Source organism: Wolffia australiana, chromosome 11, assembly GCF_029677425.1.
Source record: "Wolffia australiana isolate 7733 chromosome 11, ASM2967742v1".
Lineage (NCBI taxonomy): Eukaryota > Viridiplantae > Streptophyta > Magnoliopsida > Alismatales > Araceae > Wolffia > Wolffia australiana.
This window is the reverse complement of record NC_135845.1, coordinates 16,177,501-16,197,102: the sequence shown is the minus strand read 5'-3', so window position 1 is coordinate 16,197,102 and position 19,602 is coordinate 16,177,501. Positions and strand designations below refer to the sequence as shown.

Genomic DNA, 19,602 nt, shown 5'->3' with positions numbered 1-19,602 from the left:
CGAGTTGTGCTGCAGCACGCAGGCACCAAGGCTAAGCACAAAGCACAGGAGTTTCTCAGGTGGACGTTGGGGCATGTGGTACAACCGACCAGTAGAAGCGCCAAGGGCCATGGCCCATGGGGGCGCAGCACTCGGTGCCCAGTCCAAGGGCATGCTTGTGGCAGCGGTGCTCGCAGGCATGTGCACGGGGCTATGGGCCTCAAGGCGTAGGAGCAACGCTATCCAAAGGCGCGAGCTGCGCCTCATCTCATTCCTTTTGTATTGGCATTGGGCCTCCCTTTTTGTAAACACTATGACCTCTGATGTAATTCTGCTTATTATAATAGAATATCCTGATTTTATGCTAAGGGCCTAGCCTACCCTGTCTCATTAACCTCCAACCAATCTTAAGTTGTCCCAAGAGACTTCCGCTACACAAGAGTTCCTGCCCAAGTGTTGAGGCCGGCTTGCCTTTGATTTGAGCATTGTTCTTAGCTCAGAATTTGACTGTGTGACACTAGGGGACTACTAACGGTATCCGTATCCAATATCTGTTATCATATATAGCGATATATGTTATCTAGAGAAGTCTGAAACAAGTCCAATTAATTAATCTATAATATACTGAATTAGTTTGTGTTCTTAATTTGAATGATTGCCCAGTATAATCTAATTATGTCATGATATGGGACAGGATTCTGTAGTGAATCATTGATCACTTCTTTAATCCTAAAGATTATCCATTATAGATATAGTAGATAGGATATAAGTGTGTAAAAGAAAGAGCATATTGATAACTAAAATTAATTCCAAAATCAAAAGAGTGATTGGGTTGCGAAAAAAGGTTCAGGGTAGACACATAATTTCTGACTAACTCCTCCACAATTACCTCACAGAATCATTCAACTATTGTTATTATGCTTTTATACTTTATGGTAACTATTTAGTACCAAAACTGTCTTTTTACTTGAAACACCACAAGAAACACTGGAAAATTCAACATTTTATAAGTTTGGGTAAAAGGCATTTCAAATTATTTAAGTAAAAGGTTGCATAGTGAGTTTTACTCCATATTTAAATGACAGATTGTATTTGATTTGGTATACTCATGATAAAATGAAAATAAGGGTGTAAAGCCTCAATTCCTCCAGCTAAAGTAATTTCTAGCCTTTCAAAGATGGACTCATACTCTATTCTAAAATAATGTGAATATAGATTGTAAACATGTTGTAAAAAAATAAAAAGTTATAAAGTTCTGCTTGAATGAGCATATGGGTCATTAATTGTATAGTTTTGTCGCCAGACGGACATTTTGGGTTTAATGATTCACCCTGTGATGAAGTCACAAGGTTGAAAACTTGATCCCTCCAACAAAACTCGTAAGGTACCATTGGTACCTCCTAGTTTTCAATCTATCTTTCTTGGAAAGAGAATCAGTTATAAAGATGACACAGGAAAGACAGCTCTTATGAGTTCAGACAGAGGAACATTGTGAGATCGATTCATCTCGTGATCTGAATTCGGGTTGTCCATATCAGGAGGGTTCATCCATTTAAAATCTATATTTTCTGCCAAAAACCAATGTTATTTGCTAGTAAGGCATTATAATTCAAATCTATGAGCTCTGAGATTTTGTCAGTGAACCTTTTCTTGATCCCAAAAATCAGAAAGTAACACTTACTAGCATGGTATTCATATCGCTCCATACTTCAAATATGGTGTATTAAGCTTTGCGATCATGACTTCGAGACTTTTAAAAGGAAATAAGTTAGAAAATAAGTGACTGTTGAGGATGAAGCAGTTGGAAGAGGTCAGCAACAAGATGTTTGGTAGATCTCTCACAGCTGCTATTATTTTGGAGACTAATATTTTTTATAAAAGGAAAACTAATTTATAGTTTTCATATCTCTACATCTATCCATTGCCTCTATATTTTGGCCCACAACCTGATTTCACAACATTTGGTCATCCATTGATGCACTGCAAGATAAAAAACTTCAGTATGGTCACACACACTATGCTTCTCACATCAGCCATCTACAAAAGAAATATAATAGAGAGAGTGAGAGATAGACAGTGATGGAGGGAAAGATAGATATAGATAGAGAAAAAAGGAGAGAGAGGTGTTTTAGAAGGTGATGGTGTGGAGATGGAAATCAGAGAAAATAATCAGGGGTCCGGCGGGTGGTGTCGGGCTCGATCTGGCGGGGGGCCGGCTCGAACTGGAGAAACTCTTGCTGCATGTTGTCTCCAATCTGTAGAATGGCGGCGGTGTTCCCGCACCGATAGCAGTAATTGGGGGCGCTGAACACTGTAACCACATTTTTTTCCTGCAAACCAAGTCACAGCCCATTTACTCAGCATTTTAGTCCAAGGGATGTGTTTCCACTCGTATAAAGTAGAGAAAGAGGAAGATGAAAAGAGAGAGAGAGTTAGAGAGAGAGAGAGAGAAAAAAGAGGAAATAGAAGGAGAGATATAGAGAGAGAGAAAGAAAGGGAGAAAAAGGGGAAATAGAAAGAGATATATGAAGAGAGAGAGAGAGGGTTAGAGAGACAAAGAGAGAAAGAGAGAAAAAGGGGAAATAGAAAGAGATATATGAAGAGAGAGAGAGAGAGTTAGAGAGAAAGAGAGAAAAAGGGGAAATAGAAAGAGATATATGAAGAGAGAGAGAGAGAGTTAGAGAGAAAGAGAGAAAAAGGGGAAATAGAACGAGATATATGAAGAGAGAGAGAGAGAGTTAGAGAGAAAGAGAGAAAAAAGGGGAAATAGAAGGAGGTATACGAAGAGAGAGAGAGAGTTAGAGAGAGAAAGGGAGGAAAAGGGGAAATAGACGGAGAGATATATGAAAAGAGAGAGAGAGAATGGAAGATAGAGAAGGGGGCAGAAAGAAGAAGAGACAGAGAGAGGCAGATAAAGAGAGAGAAAGAGACACCAAGAGAAAGAAGAGAGAGGGTGCAGATAAAGAGAGAGAAAGAGACAGCAAGAGAAAGAAGAGAGGGAGGTGCAGATAAAGAGAGAGAAAGAGACAGCAAGAGAAAGAGAGAGAGAGAGAGAGAGAGAAGGAAATTGAAGAGAGAGGGAGAACGAGAAAGAGATACACAGAAAGAATCTCAGAGCTCAATTTTGTATAATGCAAATATAATAACTTTGATATCCCAAAAAACATGAAAGACAAATTGATCTCTCTCTCTCTGTGCTCTGCATATGAATCCAATTAACGGTATTTCAACATTAAAATGCAAATCTCCATGTCAAACTCCCTATGATGCAAACGAGGGAAAGCTCTCAAATCCCAAATTTATCAATGACGAATAAACTATTTTCCTTGGCTATATCTGAGCCCATTTCCCTTCTCTTTTCTTACCCTTCTCAAATGTGTTTTTCTTTCTCCTCTCTTCTCCTTTTTCTCTCTCTTCTGGAAAGGGTATGAATAAGTTGAGTGTCCAGGAATGAGGTTTCTACCAACCTGAGACCAGCTGAAGCCTTCCATAACAAGCTGATGAGCTCTGGAGATGAGAGAGAGGCCATTCGTGTGATTGAACTGAGCAGCAATGTCCTGGCCAAAAGTATAGCCCGCTCCCCGTGGAGATATACCCCACCCGCACCGGTCATCTGGATCAGACCACAGAAGGTCGCACATTGGCCCTTCGTGCGGGACCTAAATAAAAACATCAAGAGAGAGAGAGAGGTCAGGGTGAGGAAAGCTCTGCCTTCCATAAAAAAACTGCTATACTTGTTAAGAAACTGAAAGGAAGAAAAAATTGAAAAATAAAGGAAATCTCGGAGATTGATATTAGAATATATGAGAGGCTCTTTTGGTGTGTTTGGAAAAAATGGAGATGAAGAAATGGAGTTCATGCTCAAGGTTGGCCCAAATGTATACATATATAGCAATGTTCCGTGAATAATGTCAGTAAAAATGGTGACACATGAGACTGGAACCATGAGACAGTGGCATTATAGAAGACAGGAATTATAACTGGGGTTCTCATTCTGACGGATGTCTTTGGATATGTGTCAGTATAGATGTCGCCACACATAGACATGATGATTACATGGATGTACATGATCACTAGTTTTGACAGATATTGGCCTTCTTTTGAATTGGATTTTGTATCCTGTGAAAGTGCCTATGGGAATGTTTGTCCTCTATCAATAGAAACCAATCATTCTTTCCCATCAATGAGAATTGCATCTGTAACACTGTCAGGATATCAGAAGGATATAAGATGGCAGAGGTTCTCTTCACCCCCGCTCTAACCGTCGACCACAGTGAGGGCAAAATTAGAGAAAATTCCTTCTTTAAAGGACAACGGAATGACATCTGATAAAGAGAGAATTCATGACGAAAAAACAAAAAATCATAATACAAGGTGTTACTGAGGTGTCTTAAGTTCATCATGTTTCTTATTCTTTAAGTAGCCCAAATGTGTAATGGGCTACATATAACGGAGACCCAATTAAAGTTTTTTAATGTTTTATTTCTTCACGTGGGTACTACTTTATTGGCCCCATACCACTAACAATTAACCCGTCTTTAAACCTGTCTAGTTCATGTATTGACAAAGTCCTTGATAAGAGCCTTCCCCGGCATTACATGGAGGAACGAAGGAAAAAAGTCAGCACCGCATGTTCAAGCAACACGTCAGAACTAGACTCAGGCAGGAATTCCGGGTTATGAATATCATTTCAAACAATGGAGAGAGGGCATGAAGTTTTTTGGAAGAAACTCATCGCATCTGAGGCGGCGAGCAAGGAGATTCTCCTTTCACAGCGAGGGGAAGTTCCTCTTCTCTATCTTTACCCTCCGTACTTATTGGTATTCTTGTTCACATTGGTGTCATTCCTCTTTCTCTATCAAAGTTGGTCCTTTCTTGAATCAGATTGCCCTTCTGGATATTATTTGATCTTGCGATCACAAATCACAGAAGTTCCGGGAGGAGGCACCATATTGGAGTTTCATCCTCAGATGTCATATCAGTAATCTTTGGCCAAACCCTAAAAGAAGCAAGGGAGGCTTGGAACTGGACAACTGATGAAATGGGGCATAACAACATTTTGGTCAATCATCCGCCACAGAGTCTGCAGTTTTGTTCCATTTCAGACCAGTGGGTAGGATGGAATAGATAGTGGTACATGAAGATCTCAAGTCTCATACACTCCAGAACTTGGTCTCTTCTCCAGGATCAAGCATTGTTCCTCTCTCTTCCTTTTCAATGCTAGTTGGGTAGTGGAAGGATCCTGACATCCAGCTGAGGGAGTAAGTATTTACCAATCCTGTAAACTTCTAGAGTTGTCTCTCATTGGGAGAGGTTTGGGGATCATCCGCAGCAGCTGACGAAGTCCGATCTGGGTCGTCAGGAGTTCAATCATCCTTCAGGAGAGTCCGTCTATTATTCTCCCTTTGTTCTTCGATCTCTATTCTTCTATCGAACATTTGTAGTAGTTGAATTGTCTCAAAGATCCGTCAATTGCCGTCAATTTGTTGGATACATTTAAAATCTACATCTTATATTGAAGGATCTATCTTGCATCTTAACAGTATCCACGTGAAATCTTAAATCAGAAGAACACCGTATGTAAAGAAAATTTTAAAGTAGACTGTGTTCCATCTAAACCGTACCTCTTGAACTCGATCGAGAGAACGGATATTATCCAAGGTATCAAGTGATGGTGAAAGACCTCCATGGAGGCAGAATATCTGTGTGACATTATCATCATCACAACATGTTCAGCATCAAGAAATAAGAGAACAAAAATTGTACCAATTTTGAAGACGATGGAGAGCCACAAACCTGGCCTTCGATGAGTGCCGTGAGCGGGAGATAATCAAAGAGATCAGTAAAATATTTCCAAACGTTTGCATTCCCGTATTTTCTCAAACATTCATCATAGAACCCATACCTGTGACCATGGGAGGCGCCTCAAAAATTGAAAGAAAGAAAACATGAAATAATGATTTTTAAAAAAAACTGACACTCTAAGGTCAGAGAATGGTACTAGGAAACTTCATATTTACTCATTTTTAGCTTATCGGAACTGGAAATATAGAAAAGGTTGTTAGACATCTTACACTTGGGTTATTTGACGGCTCTCATGATTCCCCCTTAAAATTGTGATTCTTTCTCTGTAACGAACTTTAAGGGCTACCAAAAGAGTGACTGTCTCGACAGAATAATATCCGCGATCTGCAACAGTGATGAAACTTCAAGTGAGCAGATGAGGGACAATATCACTGAATTAAGACAAGATCGCCCTCAGAAGATAGATCCCTTGAAATACCGACGCACACATCAAGGCAGTGACATTGCGAGATTATATACTAATAGTAAATGATAAGTAACCGCATTGTTGAAGGTTAACTTAAGTAAACATGTTATGAATTAATGCATGGTGAGGTGACTCCTTGAAGATGTGGCATGAGTGAAGAATTCCAAAAGAATGCGGAACAAGTTATCTGCATGACAAAGGATCTTTAAAGAGCTTTGGCCCAAAGTACATTGCCATTCATTCAGAGGAATCAGCCATAAACAAATGAAAAAAAATTCGTCAAAATTACCCTAGTCTCCACTGAAACCACCCACCTGAACTAGGCAATCATTATAAAGACAGCCAATGTGTTTTTCAGAATGAGAAAGCACCCCCAAAATATTTGGAATCATGACACTTATCATGTGGAACATTTCTAGCATTCTAGATTACTTCCTTAAATAAGATGGATATCATGGAAATAGAAAAAAATCAAAAAACAAAAAACAATTGAGATAACTTTAAAGTCAGAAACTGTCAGAACAGTCGATATTGTCTGAGTTTAGAAGTAACAATTAATTAGAGGCGGCACTTGACAAATAATGGATCTTACAAGAAACACTACTTCAAGAAACCTGAATTTCCTCTTTTCCACAATTTAAGAACGGTTGAATTCAGTGAGATGTTTGCGGAAGAAGTCATATATCAGATTGTGTGAGTAGTAGATATAGAGGATGGGTAATGTCCGAGATAGATATGCAAGAAGTGCTGAACAAATTGGCAGCCTCTTCTCTGATCTGGAGGATCTCCTGCTCCCCCTGAGACTGGCTCGTCTTCTTGAAAGAGAAGTGAATCAATACCGGTAAAATGATCCTTCTTCCTTTATTTATAGGATTCACCACCTCCTATTCTGAAGAGATGCATGTGGACTCCAATGCAAGAGCAGGCTCTGATGTGTTTGCCAAGTGGCACCTTCTTCTTCTCTATTTATGATAGGTCATAGGTAGGACCCTAACATTGCTTCTGTGCCCGAAGAGTAATTGGTTTCCCAAGTGGTGACATCATGACATTGCTTCTTCCTAACATTGCTTCTTTTTGGTGACATCATGATTCTTTCAGGTTTCTTCCAATTCGGGAAGGTACCTCCATTTCACAAGGAGCTGGAGGCCATCCCTGATGAATTGATGGGAAAGGATAGATTCAGATGTACCTGCCATTCCCATTCGCCAGATAGATTAGTAGGCATAGTCAAAATCACGGAATTATCTCCATAATTCGCGTAATTTTTAAATGTGTAAGACTGGAAAGATCTTGGCAGAGGCGGGTAGAAGAGGAGAAACATTAAGTACCATTCCGAACTCCTGTTGGTTACTGCTATTTGACCATTTGTTTCTGGGTGGTAAGATGAGCTGAAACGTATTGTGGTCCCTTGCTTATGTAACTACTTCCAGAAAAAGCTGATAAAAATGCAATCTTACAGTTTACATTAAGGAATACTTGAGCAATATCTTTATCTGAGAATGGATGATTGATTGCTACAGAGTACGGTTACTTGCTGAGTTAGTCAACTACAACCAATACTGCATTCTACCCGCTGGAATCAGGTAATCCTTCTAGAAAAACCCAAGGATACACCTTTCCATATTTTTTCAGGAATAGATTATGGCTCTGAAAGGCCAGCAGGATTCAAGGTAGAGTTCTTGTGCGTTAGGCAGATATGGCAAGCTGAGGCATGTCCTTTGACTTGTTGTTTCATATCTTGCCGGTGGATGATTTGTTGTTTCAGTATCGGCCAGTTTTGCGTGACATTATATTCTGTCTGCATCAGTGGATATTCCAAGTGTCAATACTCAGTGTCCTAAAAGGTACATTCAATCTTGGAGGAAACTACACCTTTTAATGTTTATTCACAACAGATTATTTTGAAGGATATCCAGAGCCCTTTTTAAATGCACTTCATGATCCTCCGAAAATTTGCTATACAGCAGTATATCATTAAAGAATACCAAAACCAAACCAGCACAAATAATAGTTGAAAATGGAGTTCAGCAATGCTTGAAATATTGCTGGGCCTGAAGAAAGACCGAAAGGCATGACGGTGAACTCATAGTATCCTTGATGGGTTGTAAAAGCTATCTTGGGGATAGCTTCTCCATTCATATATATTTGACACAATCCAGATTTTAGATCTAGTTTCGTAAAGATAGTTACTCCATGCAGTTCCTCCAATAGCTCATCCATGATAGGAATTGGGAATCCATTGGGAATGGTGATTCTGTACAATGCATGATATTCTAAATATGTCCACCAATCTCCCCTCCTTTTTTAATCAGCAAGGCTGGGCTGGAAAAAAGACACGATAAAGGCCAAATAACATGAGAATCAAGGAGTTCCTAGGTCAAGCCGCCTTACTCATTATTATGCATGAGTGAGTAGTGGTACGGTATGATACTTACTAGTTTAGGCCTCGCGAATATGTGGATGTTATGGTTATGTGATTGCTTGAATGGATAAACCAGGGATGAATCAAAGACGCCATCAGAATTGCCTTTTCCTTTTACTAATATCTCTTGAGCTTGTCAAGATGCTCATAATTCACTAGGCCAGAACTTTTGGTCTGCTTGCCACTAATAGAGACAGTCATTCCAAAGAATTTTGGGGGTCAAGTGATTGTAATCCGAGTAAAACCCATTAAAAAATTTGAGCCACTGAACACCAAGTACTGCATAAAATCCCCAAGTGATATCAGTAGGAAATCCCGCTAGATAGTAAGCCCTTGCATCTATGAAGGAATATGTAAAGAGATACCTTGTGATGATCTAAGATATCCATCTCCCGACATCACATCAAATATAGGTTCATCAAGCACTAGAATGGAAAATGAAGGCAAGATGTGTGGGTTAACGAAATTTTGGGTAGTACCACCGTCTATCAGTAACATGACTAGGGGCCGTAAATACTGCACCACGTTTTTAAAGAACCTGCGGAAAAGGTCATTAAGCTAGCCTTAGGGTTAACTCTAGCCAAAAATAGTATTCCTTTGTAATCAGCTAGTCATCAATTTAAATCGGGCCATCAAAGTCTTCCACTAAATCATGCGTTATCTGCCTCCCCGATTAAAATCAATTGAAATTTTCTTGCATCGATGTCCTAGAGTACACAGTCTCTTGTTCTTCCTCTGCTGGAAATCCACATCCATAATTCTCAAATTCCGTCTTCTTGTGTTTGTGTCATGATTTAGCGGGCATGGAAATTGAGACAAATGAGCCAGAAAATTTGCATATGAAAGAAGAGTTTTTCAGCCTTTATAGAATATGCCTAGATCTCGTCCAGCTCTAATAGATAAAGCCATCATATCCTACATATTATTGGGTGCTCCTGTTAAAACTTCATCTCTAATCTTGGGGAATAAACCTTGGAAGTAAGCACTTTCCTTGATCTTATCTACCACAAAAGGAGGCGGCAAAACCATTGTTTCAAGTTCCGCTCAGCAATCATGAAAGGATGTCTTTTCATTGATTTATGAATGGGTGGACATACCATACAGGTCTATGAACCGAGTTTTGAAACCTGCCCAGGCAGTTGTGCCAAATTGCACTTCTGCATATTGAAACCATGTCAATGCTGGTTTGTCCATGTTGAGTGCTATCAGATGCCTTTTGTCTTTGCCTGGCAGATGATGCAGGTAAAAGAAGAACTCCGTGCGCCTAAGCCAGGACTCAGGTTGGGAAACCCCAAAATAGGTAGATCTCTGCATTAATCAAGATTCCATTTCTAACCTTCTTTCTTGAACTTTCTGGTCAGCCATGGGTCTTCGAAACTCCAGATCAACATCTTCTTAGGTAGTAGAAGCAGATATTGAGGCTTTGTTCTTCACACGAGCTGATATGGCAGCCATTTCTTGCATCAAGTGTTCAAGAACCTGATATGCTCGGGCATCAAGTGTATCAAAGGAAACGCCAGGAGACGGTTATAAATAGCCTAGCGGAAAGTAAAGGAGACAGCCAGTCAGTTGAGGGTTCGTTTATTTCTTCTCCTCTCCTTTTCCCTCTCTCATTTACTCACCCCCCTTTCAGTAACCTAATCGGCCCCTTTCCTTGCTTTCCCAGGTGGTCGCTCCGACAGGACTCCTCTTCAGGTGAGCTGCTCATCGTTCTTTGGAAGACCTCCGTCCATTCTATATCCGTCTACTCATCCTCTATCTTCTCCTCTCATTTTCTCTCCCGTGTTACTTGGAACCTGCCAGTACTCTTCTATGAAAGAGGACGTCTCCCTTTTATATGCTGTTGCAAGCATTCTTCTCTTTTGATATCCCTTCAGTTGGTGGGGGGAATGCATCAGAACCTTCCTACACCTCTTCTGATATGTGGCGCTACCAGTTCTTCAACTTTTTTCCATGTCTGACAAGTTGAATGCAGGATAGAGCAGCTCTGATACCAAAATGATAGGATCCGTGATCATATAAGAAACGCCACTTCAAGAAACCGGCATTTCCTCTTTTCCACAATTCATGAACCGTAGAGATCCTTGCTATGTTTGTAGAAGAAATAGTAGATCAGATTGTGCGAAAAGTCAAGCTAGAAGATAGGAAATGTCAGCGCTAGAGATGAGATAGGAGAGGAGCGCTGGCCTAATTGGTCAACTCTTCTCCTGAGTTAGAGGATCTCCTGCTCCTTTCCCAAGACTGGCTCTTCTTCTTGCCATTCATTTGATCCTTCTTTATTTATAGGATTCCCCCCTCCACCTATCGTGAAGAGACACCTGTATACTATGATGCACTTGCAGGCTCTGATGCATTTGACAAATGGTGTCTAAACTCAAATATTGCTTATGACAGCTCCAAAACTCTAATCGTAATCATCAGCAATTCTATTGAAATCGGTAGCGATGTTTTCATAATTATCAATGAAATGCTGATGAAGAAACAGAGAAAAAAATTACTTTCAAGAGAAGGACGTTTTTGGTTGATGGAAAGAAACGCGAACAAAGGCGTAATTTTTTGCCTCGTTTTTTCAACTATTCAATCTTAACCATTAAAAGAACTGGAAAAATGTGAGAGAAATAAAGATTTAACGATAATTAGTAGAAAGGCTCTGAGATGACATCCGCCTGAGCATTAATACAGCCTCGTCAAACCCCATGGAGATCATTTCGAGAAAGAAATAAATAAATTTTGGTAATGCGCCAAGGCAACAGGTTAATTAAAGTAAGTCTACCCACACTTTCATGTATCACGGTTGTTTCATAATTCCTTCATGGAAAATTTTCTTCCAAACGTGTAAGAGTATGAGACAATGACAGTTAACCCGAAGGATGAAGAACTCACAGTACCAGTTTTGATGTTCTCTCATACGTGGACTAACATATTCCTGGGGGGAACAAACGAGAATAATTCTTACACGTGAGTCTAAAAAATTTGAGACTAATCAGACCGTTAAACAAGCCTTTGTACCTCGTATTGGACCAGGACTAATGCGGCTCAATACTCACCTGCATAGATCACTTATAACCAAATAGACAAGTGGAATGGTTTTTGTTTATCTTCTTCTTACGGTGTGTTCCGCCCTTTATCTCTCTCTGTGCGATCCAAGCCTCTGGCCGACAATAATATTTTCATCTTGCTTGCATCTGTTTTCACGCTTGGAAAATTTTTAGTCCTACACGAATTCATATGTCCCAACAAAAGCTCTAGTCTCGTGGGAATGAATAGGCTCTTTACATTCAACTAGAAATCAACACCTCAAAAGGAATTGCATTCCCTCTGAAGAAAGGGTGAAAACAGAAGTGGAAAAAGAAACAAAGGCCGGAAGCCCAACATCCTGTGGTTAAAAAGATGATGGAAGAAAGTTTACAAGGAAGAAGTCGCCCTGACTTCAACAAATCGATCACCACCATTGACCCGTGCATAATTTTGGCATTTCTCGTATTTACCACTCCAAAAACTTAATTAAAATGATGTAAAAGAACAGCTTTCACCTACCAGCAATACCCCAAATAATTAAAATCTCCAAACGCTAAAATTTTAGTTCCCCACTAGAGCAAGGACAACGCATGCTTAATGATGGATAGAAGTGCAAGCAGATGTTATTGGCATTTACCACTTGACAATTCCTTCACTAACATTGAAGTAACGGAAGGTCACTCTATGAGAGATTTATCGCATTACAATCACGCAAATGCTTAGAAGCAAAAAAATGAAAACAAAAGGATCAAAAGTGATTTAAAGATTCTTTCCAGGCCTCTGATTCGAATGACAAACAGTGAATACCAATAAAAGAGGACAACGAGAACGATGTAAGATGCCCAACAATAAAAATTAAGCAACCATTAGAACGAGAAACTTTGAACGCTTCCTTGCGAGAAATTATGAGACAATCCGAAACACTAACCTACATAGTCGCCCATGAATAGATAGTTGGTGTTGGGGGTTTCTCCCCCAATTCGAAAAAGCTCCATGAGATCATAAAACTGGCCATGGATATCACCGCACACCGTCACAGGGCACTTGACAGGCTGCACGTTCCACTCCTCCACGAGAATTGTCCGCGCCTGATCGCAGAGAACCTTTACCTCCGCTTCGGGCAGGAATTTACACTCTCTAAGCAGCGCGATCTGACGATCCAGATCACTGTTCGACGGCATGCTTTCCCCGATGCTATCGATTAAGCCGAATCTCGCTATACAAACCGATCGATCGAAGAACCAACAACAATAATTATATCAGGAGGACCGTATCATCTTCCCCAACGATCTGGCATAGCAGATCTGGCTGAATTGATCGCCGAACGCTGCCTTCCTCCGATCTTCCCCAACGATCTGGCAGATCGATGTAGAGAGAGAGAGATATAGCACGAGCGAGCGAGAGAGAGAGAGATTATATCAGTTAGAACTGCTTTTTTCCCCTTTTTATCTTCCTAATTGAGTTTTAATTTTTAATTACAAAAGTATTAAAAATTTTCTTATAATTACTGTACGAACTCCCAATAACGTTGGAACTAGTTTTAATATTTGTGGTCGGAAATCCTATTTCGAGAAACAACATATGATTAGGTTATCAGGCTTATCCAGCCGTCAAAAAGCATCGAGCCTTACAAACGGACGGTTGAGATCGAGCCAGGTGGCAGGCGAGCTCCGCGTGCATAACCGCCCCCGCTGACGTCAATGGGTCAAACTATTCGAACGGGAGAGCTTTCGCCACGGTCAACGCTCTCTAATCTTTCGACACGTTTGGTCTCCGATTTTTAGCGTAATATGTTTATTTATAAATAATAAAGACGGTGGATGGTCAAGATCGGACGGTCAGGATTGCATGAGAATAAAGAAAGATTTTTTAAAAAATTTAATGGCCGTTAGGGAGTATTAGGGGCACCGGTTTGAGTTAAACTATGCCGGGGGAACAGCAGACGTCGTCCCACTTCTTAAAATTCGAATTCTGCCTCGGGATAGGCGGACAGAGAGAAGAAGCTCAGAGCGTTATACCCGAGCTCGCCTTGTTCTTGAAGCTCGATCGGCGGGGTGAGAATTTCTCGATTGATTCTTGCAATTAGTTTGATTTTTTCTCGAAGATTTGATTTCTGACGAAGATCCAGAAGATTTTTCGGTGTAGGAAGGTAGAAATGCTGAAGAATTCCGAGTCGAGGAAGAAGCAAGGGTTAGTGAGAGATTCCGGCAATGGCGGTGCGATTTTTGATGATATCGAAGCTCTGAGTAGATCTCTCTCCTCGGAGATCCGTCAGCGGACGTTTTCCGCGGGGAAATCGCAGTTCAAGGCTCTGGCGAACGATTCCCAGCCGCACAAGGACAAGAGATCTTCGTCTTCATCGTCGATCTGGAACTGGAAACCTCTCAGGGCGCTCTCGCACGTCCGCAACCGACGATTCGACTGTCGATTCACTCTCCGCGTCCACTCGATCGACGGTCTCAGCTCCGATTTCGATGGAGCCGCGATCTGCGTTCGATGGAAGCGCAACATTGCGGAGCTCGGATTGTGCACGCGCCATGGCCGAGTTCGCGATGGCGCGGCCAGATTTGAAGAAACGCTGGAACACCGGTGTCATGTGTATGGGAGCAGGGGTGGAGGACCTCATCACACGGCTAAGTACGAGGCGAGGTACTTCATACTGTACGTGTCCGTCATCGGCGCGCCGGAGATCGATCTTGGGAAGCACAGAGTCGATCTTACGCGTCTTCTACCGCTGAATCTGGAGGAATTAGAGGCTGGAAGTACTGGAAAATGGAGCACGAGCTTCAATCTCTCTGGGAAAGGGAAGAACGCGTCGCTTAACGTCAGCTTTGGGTTTTCTGTGGTGGGTGGAGGAGATCCTGGGAATTCAGCTGGCCGCAAGAAGAAGTCTGAGATTCTTCAGGAAGGTTTGATCAACTCCATGAGAAGAGTGGGAAGCCCTTTATCCAAGAGCTTGTCTGAAGTTCCTTCTCGAGCTGTGAAGGATTCGAGTCTCGTAAGCAAAATCTCCATGAGAAGAGTGGGAAGCCCTTTGTCCAAGAGCGTGTCAGATGCTCCATCACGAAGTGTTCAGAGTTTGGGCGATGTTTCGCCGATTTCTACGTCAGAAGTTATGGATTGGTATGATGGTGGAGATCTTGGGAATCCTTCTGGCTGTAATAAGGCCTCTGATCTTCGTTCTGATGATATGATGGCCTCAAAGAACGGGAAAATCTCTATGAGAAGAGTGGAAAGACCTGTATCCAAGAGCTTGTCAGAAGTTCCATCTCGGACTGTGGAGGATTTGAGTCACTTGGGCGAAGTGTCACCGATTTCCACATCGGAATTTGAGAGTTGGTATGAAGTTGAAGATTATTCTGTTGAGAAGGGGGTGGATCAAACTGAAGAGATTGAGGTTGAGGACTTTGCTCTGCACGGTGAATCAGGTGAATCAGGAGAATCAGGAGAAAGAGAATCTGAGGGCCCTGATCATCTAGAATTTGTGATGAGTGATTCAGGTACTGAAGAAAATGGAGCTGCCTTATACGGAAATGCAGAGAATTTCATAAATTATGCGGAGGAAAGTGATCACCCACGAGAGATCTTGGCTCAGTTATCTGCGTCTAGTGGAGAGCTGCCAATCTGTGACTTCAGTGATCAAGAAGAATGCATTTCGGACTCTGAACTTGTTTGGGATGAGCTTGAAGCTGCTCTTGAGAATCTTTCAATCTTCGGATCAACGGAGTTTGCAGAGCAGACTGTTGAAAAACATTCGTTTGAGGAATCATCTTTCATGGATTCCGGCCTTGACGACAGTTTTGATGATGTTGCAGACACAGTTGCCAGTGAGTTCTTCGACATGCTGGGAATCGACGATGACCCGAACCCCGAATCACCCAAAGAGCGTCTCTGGCAAGAATTCAAGAACGAATCCTTGGAGGATTTTGAAGGTATCCTCGATCATGAAGAAGAAGAAGAAGAGGAAGAGAACTTTGATCTTTTGTCTTTGATTCATGCTGCTGAAGAAGAACACGATGAAGCAATTCGGGCAATGGAATCCCTGACTAGATGTAGAATGCTGGAACATGAAGAAGTAGAAGCGGTGAAGGATGAACTCTACTTGCCCAGTGATGTAAGATCTGAAGAGTCTGTTGATCTTCCCCCCATTAGTGAAGGGATGGGCTCATTTGTTCAGACCAAGGATGGGGGCTTCTTGCGGTCTATGAATCCAACAATATTTCCAAGTTCTCAGGGAAATGGCAGCCTGATAATGCAGGTTTCAAGCCCCGTCGTCGTCCCCGCAGAAATGGGTAGCAACGCTGGGGAGATTTTACAGTCCTTGGCCTCTGTGGGGATAGAGAAACTCTCAATCCAGGCCAACAAACTCATGCCTTTGGAAGATATCACTGGGAAGTCGATTCAGCAAATCTCCGGGGAAGCTGCTGTTCCTCCCCTGCCTAAGAGTCGAAGGTTCCAAATTTTCTGTTCTTCCTTGATTATTATGGTGTTTTGCATGAAATCTTTTGACACCATCATCGTCATCCTCGCTCAAAATTTCGCCATCATCATCTTCATCCATCTGTTTCATTGACTTAATTCATCAGCGTCATCATCCGTCCCTAAATTTTGCCATCATCATTATCCATGATAGCTTTTGAAAACTGGATGATGATGCCATGGTTCAATGTTGTATCACTACTTGGAAACCTTGGATGGTGAGGATACATCATGGTCAATGCCATCGTCCACTCATCGTTGACCCCAAACCCTTTCGATAAATTTTCTAAAAAAAGTTAATAATTTTTCTTTCAGCAGAAACTAGACTATACTCATACGAGATAAAACAATTCAGAGTTCTGTGCTTTTCTGCATGGAAGATATCTTTTTTTTCCTCATGCTGTTTCGGTTTTCTCGTATCTGATATTTTACAGAGCGCCCATGAAAATCGCTTCTAAAACAGATGACAACAACTACGTCTCGCTTGAAGAACTTGCTCCATTAGCCATGGAAAAGATTGAAGCTTTATCTGTCGAGGGTCTGAGAATCCAGTCAGAACTGGCAGAAGAAGAGGCTCCAGCGGGACTTCAACTTGAGGGCAAGAACGGAGCCGTAGGACTTCAGCTCCTGAAAGTCAACGGCTGCGACGATGGAGTGGATGGGCTGATGGGTCTGTCAATTTCCCTGGATGAATGGCTGAGATTGGATTCGGGGGCTGTCAGCAAAGATCAGATCAACGAACGGATGGCTAAGATTCTCGCCGCCCATCATGCTACCTCTTCGGCCAAGTGGGGACTACTGGGAAAGAACTTCACGGTGGCCCTAATGGTTCAGCTCCGAGACCCGTTACGCGACTTCGAGCCTGTCGGAGCTCCGATGCTCTCTCTTATCCAAGTAGAACGCCTCCTCGTCCCGCCCAAGCTGAGCTTCCACTACACTGTTTCCGACAAAGGCAACAGCGAGGAAGCAGAAGAAGAAGAAAAAGAAGAAGAAGACGAGCCATTGCCGAAAGTCAACGTGAGTACTCAGCAGTTCAAAATCACGGAAGTCCACTTGGCGGGTCTGAAGAGCGACCCGGGAGAGAGAAGATTATGGGGTGGGCCCGGTCAACGGCAGTCCGGGTCAAGATGGCTTATTGCCAATGGAATGGGTAAGACCGATAAGCATCCCCTCCTGAGGTCAACGCAGTCTTGGGGTCAGTTGGGTCAAACCCTCTGGAACATCTCTTATCGGGTCAACCCGAGGAGCAGCAGAAACCCCAACATCCTCATTCCCAGATGATCCCAGGATCTAGAGAGAGAGATGCAGATGAAACATAAAGCTAGAAAGAGACATGCTGATATCAACGAGTCAAGAAGGCTCAAAGCCCAACAAGAATCCCCTCCTGAGGTCAACGCAATCTCGGGCTCAGCCAGGTCAAACTCTCTAGAGCATCTCTTCTGGGGTGAACCCTAGCAGAAGCAGAAACCCCAACATCCTCATTCTCAGAAGATCCCAAGATCTAGAGAGAGAGATGCAGATGAAACATAAAGCTAGAAAGAGACATGCAGATTTCAGAAAGAGTCAGGATGGCTTAAACCCCAACAAACATCCCCTCCAGAAGTCAACGCAGTCTCGTTCGCAGTCAGCCATACACTTTCCGGAGCATCTCCTCTCAGGTCAACCCCAGCATTCTCATTCTCAGATGATCCCAAGATCTAGAGAGAGAGATGCAGATGAAACATAAACCTAGAGAGAGACATGCCAATTTCAACGGGGCTGACTTTCATCCTTGGAGGAAGCCGGCTGGTCTGATTCAGCAAGCAGACGCCGGAGTTGCTTGTCCTCCAAGTGTTGCTACGAAAAAGCCCAGAAAGACGAGTGTAAGAGAAGGGGCTCACAGCGAGTAGAGAGAGAAGAGGAGGCTCACAGCGAGACAGGCCCGGTACTTGTCCCACTCGGCGACGCACTCCTCCTTCTGCCATTGGCCCTTTGAGAACTTCTCCGAGTACCATCTGCAACCGCGGAAGGGCATATCAAACAAGCAACTGAGGAATGGGTAGAGAGAGAAAGAAGAGAGAGATAATAGAGGACCGGTTGAAGCAGTCGTGGTATTCTGCGCGGAGCTGGGAGCAAGGAGGAGCGTGGGAGGATTTGTTCTTCATGCCCATGCCCGGAAGAAAGCAATAGAGAGAGAGAGAGATTGAGGGAAGATCGCCTATTGAAGACAAAAAGGTACTTGTTACTCTCGTATTTTATTGTTCTTTTCGGTGTTGTCTGGAGAAGGAATTAGTTTAATCCATCAATCTCTGTTCGAAGATTTTTCATTTCCAGTATTTCTACCTAGGGTTTGATGGCCTGTCCTCATCCAGTAATGTTTTTTTTACAAAATAATAAACTCTTTCAGGCATGGAAGACGAAGAAAAAAAGGTGGAAAAAGAGAATAAGAAGAAAATTTTTTGACCCTATTTGTACCTTACCCAGTGGAGTACTTCATATCTCTTCTTACTATGTCTTCATTGGCGGTATTATCTAACATTTACCTTCTAATAGCTGTTTAATGTTATCTTTCTGAATTAATCCATCAAATTGTTCCGATGTATATTTCCAATGCTGTTTTACTCTTTCATTTATTTTTTTATCTTCAATGTTAAACACCATTTCCTACCTCTTATTACTGTCCTCGGTTGCTCGTTCGGGTATTTCTATTGATTTGATATGCAATATTAACTTCAAGAGTATGATCAGAACCGTTGACATGGTGCATGGTATCTACCTCCCCAGCCAGCGAATAAAGCACCAGATTTTGCAAACAGAATATTCATATTCACGAAGAATTTAGAAATATAAGGATTTTAGAAGTTTTTGGTTATAAGGATTTTTCTCTGAGTGATGCAGGACAGACGTCTAAACATCGTCCCGTCGTCACCGTGTATGATGGCTCGGCGACGATAAATGATAAAGTATCGGATAACGGCGGTGTCGTCGTCCGACGGTTAGCCTAACGGCTATGTAACTACGATGTGAGATGAGGGTCCTACGCGTCGTACTTGCAGGCTCCGACTCGAGGGAGGCGCCGAGCTCCTACCTTGAACGGGTCGCCGAGTGACGGCGACGGTGGCCCCTCGAACCTCGTCGGAGCGACGAGGACGTCTACTGCCGAACGGAATCAATCCGTTGGGCTCGCACGTAACGGACGTACTCGTCCGTTCCGGTAAGACACTCAAAGACGTAGTTTCTCTCTTGTTTAACGTCACTCACCTACCTAGCCCGAGCGCGGTGGAGTCGGAACAAAAATACACTGCAAAGAGTAAATAAACAAGCGTCGGAGAGTACGGCGTACCTCGACGACGGGCTTGTAGTGCGGTGATTCGTCGATGGCCGGTGTCGAAGTGGGTTGGATGAGGGGCGCCGGAGAGGTCACGGCGGCTCGACGTGCAGCGATAGGTGCCAG

General features: G+C 42.5%; 2 protein-coding genes across 4 annotated transcripts; one reads left to right on the top strand and one right to left on the bottom strand.

Moving 5' to 3' along the window:
• Window positions 1-1,929: 1,929 nt before the first annotated feature.
• LOC144709607 (serine/threonine-protein phosphatase PP2A-1 catalytic subunit-like) lies at window positions 1,930-18,360 on the bottom strand. Of its 3 annotated transcripts, XM_078583179.1 has the most exons (8): window positions 18,243-18,360; window positions 18,079-18,163; window positions 17,933-18,005; window positions 6,054-6,168; window positions 5,776-5,884; window positions 5,604-5,681; window positions 3,447-3,638; window positions 1,930-2,309 (listed from the first exon to the last, which is right to left on the bottom strand). In XM_078583179.1, exons 1-8 carry the CDS (start codon window positions 18,317-18,319, stop codon window positions 2,136-2,138), a joined length of 903 nt encoding a protein of 300 aa, XP_078439305.1. In that variant the 5' UTR covers window positions 18,320-18,360; the 3' UTR covers window positions 1,930-2,135. The 3 variants fall into 3 exon arrangements, with proteins under 3 accessions (XP_078439305.1, XP_078439306.1, XP_078439303.1); XM_078583180.1 differs by lacking the exon at window positions 18,243-18,360 and having other exon boundaries at window positions 17,914-18,005; window positions 18,079-18,148; XM_078583177.1 differs by lacking the exons at window positions 17,933-18,005; window positions 18,079-18,163; window positions 18,243-18,360 and adding an exon at window positions 12,619-13,090.
• LOC144709606 (EEIG1/EHBP1 protein amino-terminal domain protein) lies at window positions 13,689-18,730 on the top strand. Its single transcript, XM_078583176.1, has 4 exons — window positions 13,689-13,744; window positions 13,836-16,142; window positions 16,604-18,383; window positions 18,556-18,730. The coding sequence occupies exons 2-3, from the start codon at window positions 13,846-13,848 to the stop codon at window positions 17,448-17,450; spliced, it is 3,144 nt and encodes a 1,047-aa protein (XP_078439302.1). The 5' UTR covers window positions 13,689-13,744; window positions 13,836-13,845; the 3' UTR covers window positions 17,451-18,383; window positions 18,556-18,730.
• Window positions 18,731-19,602: the final 872 nt, after the last annotated feature.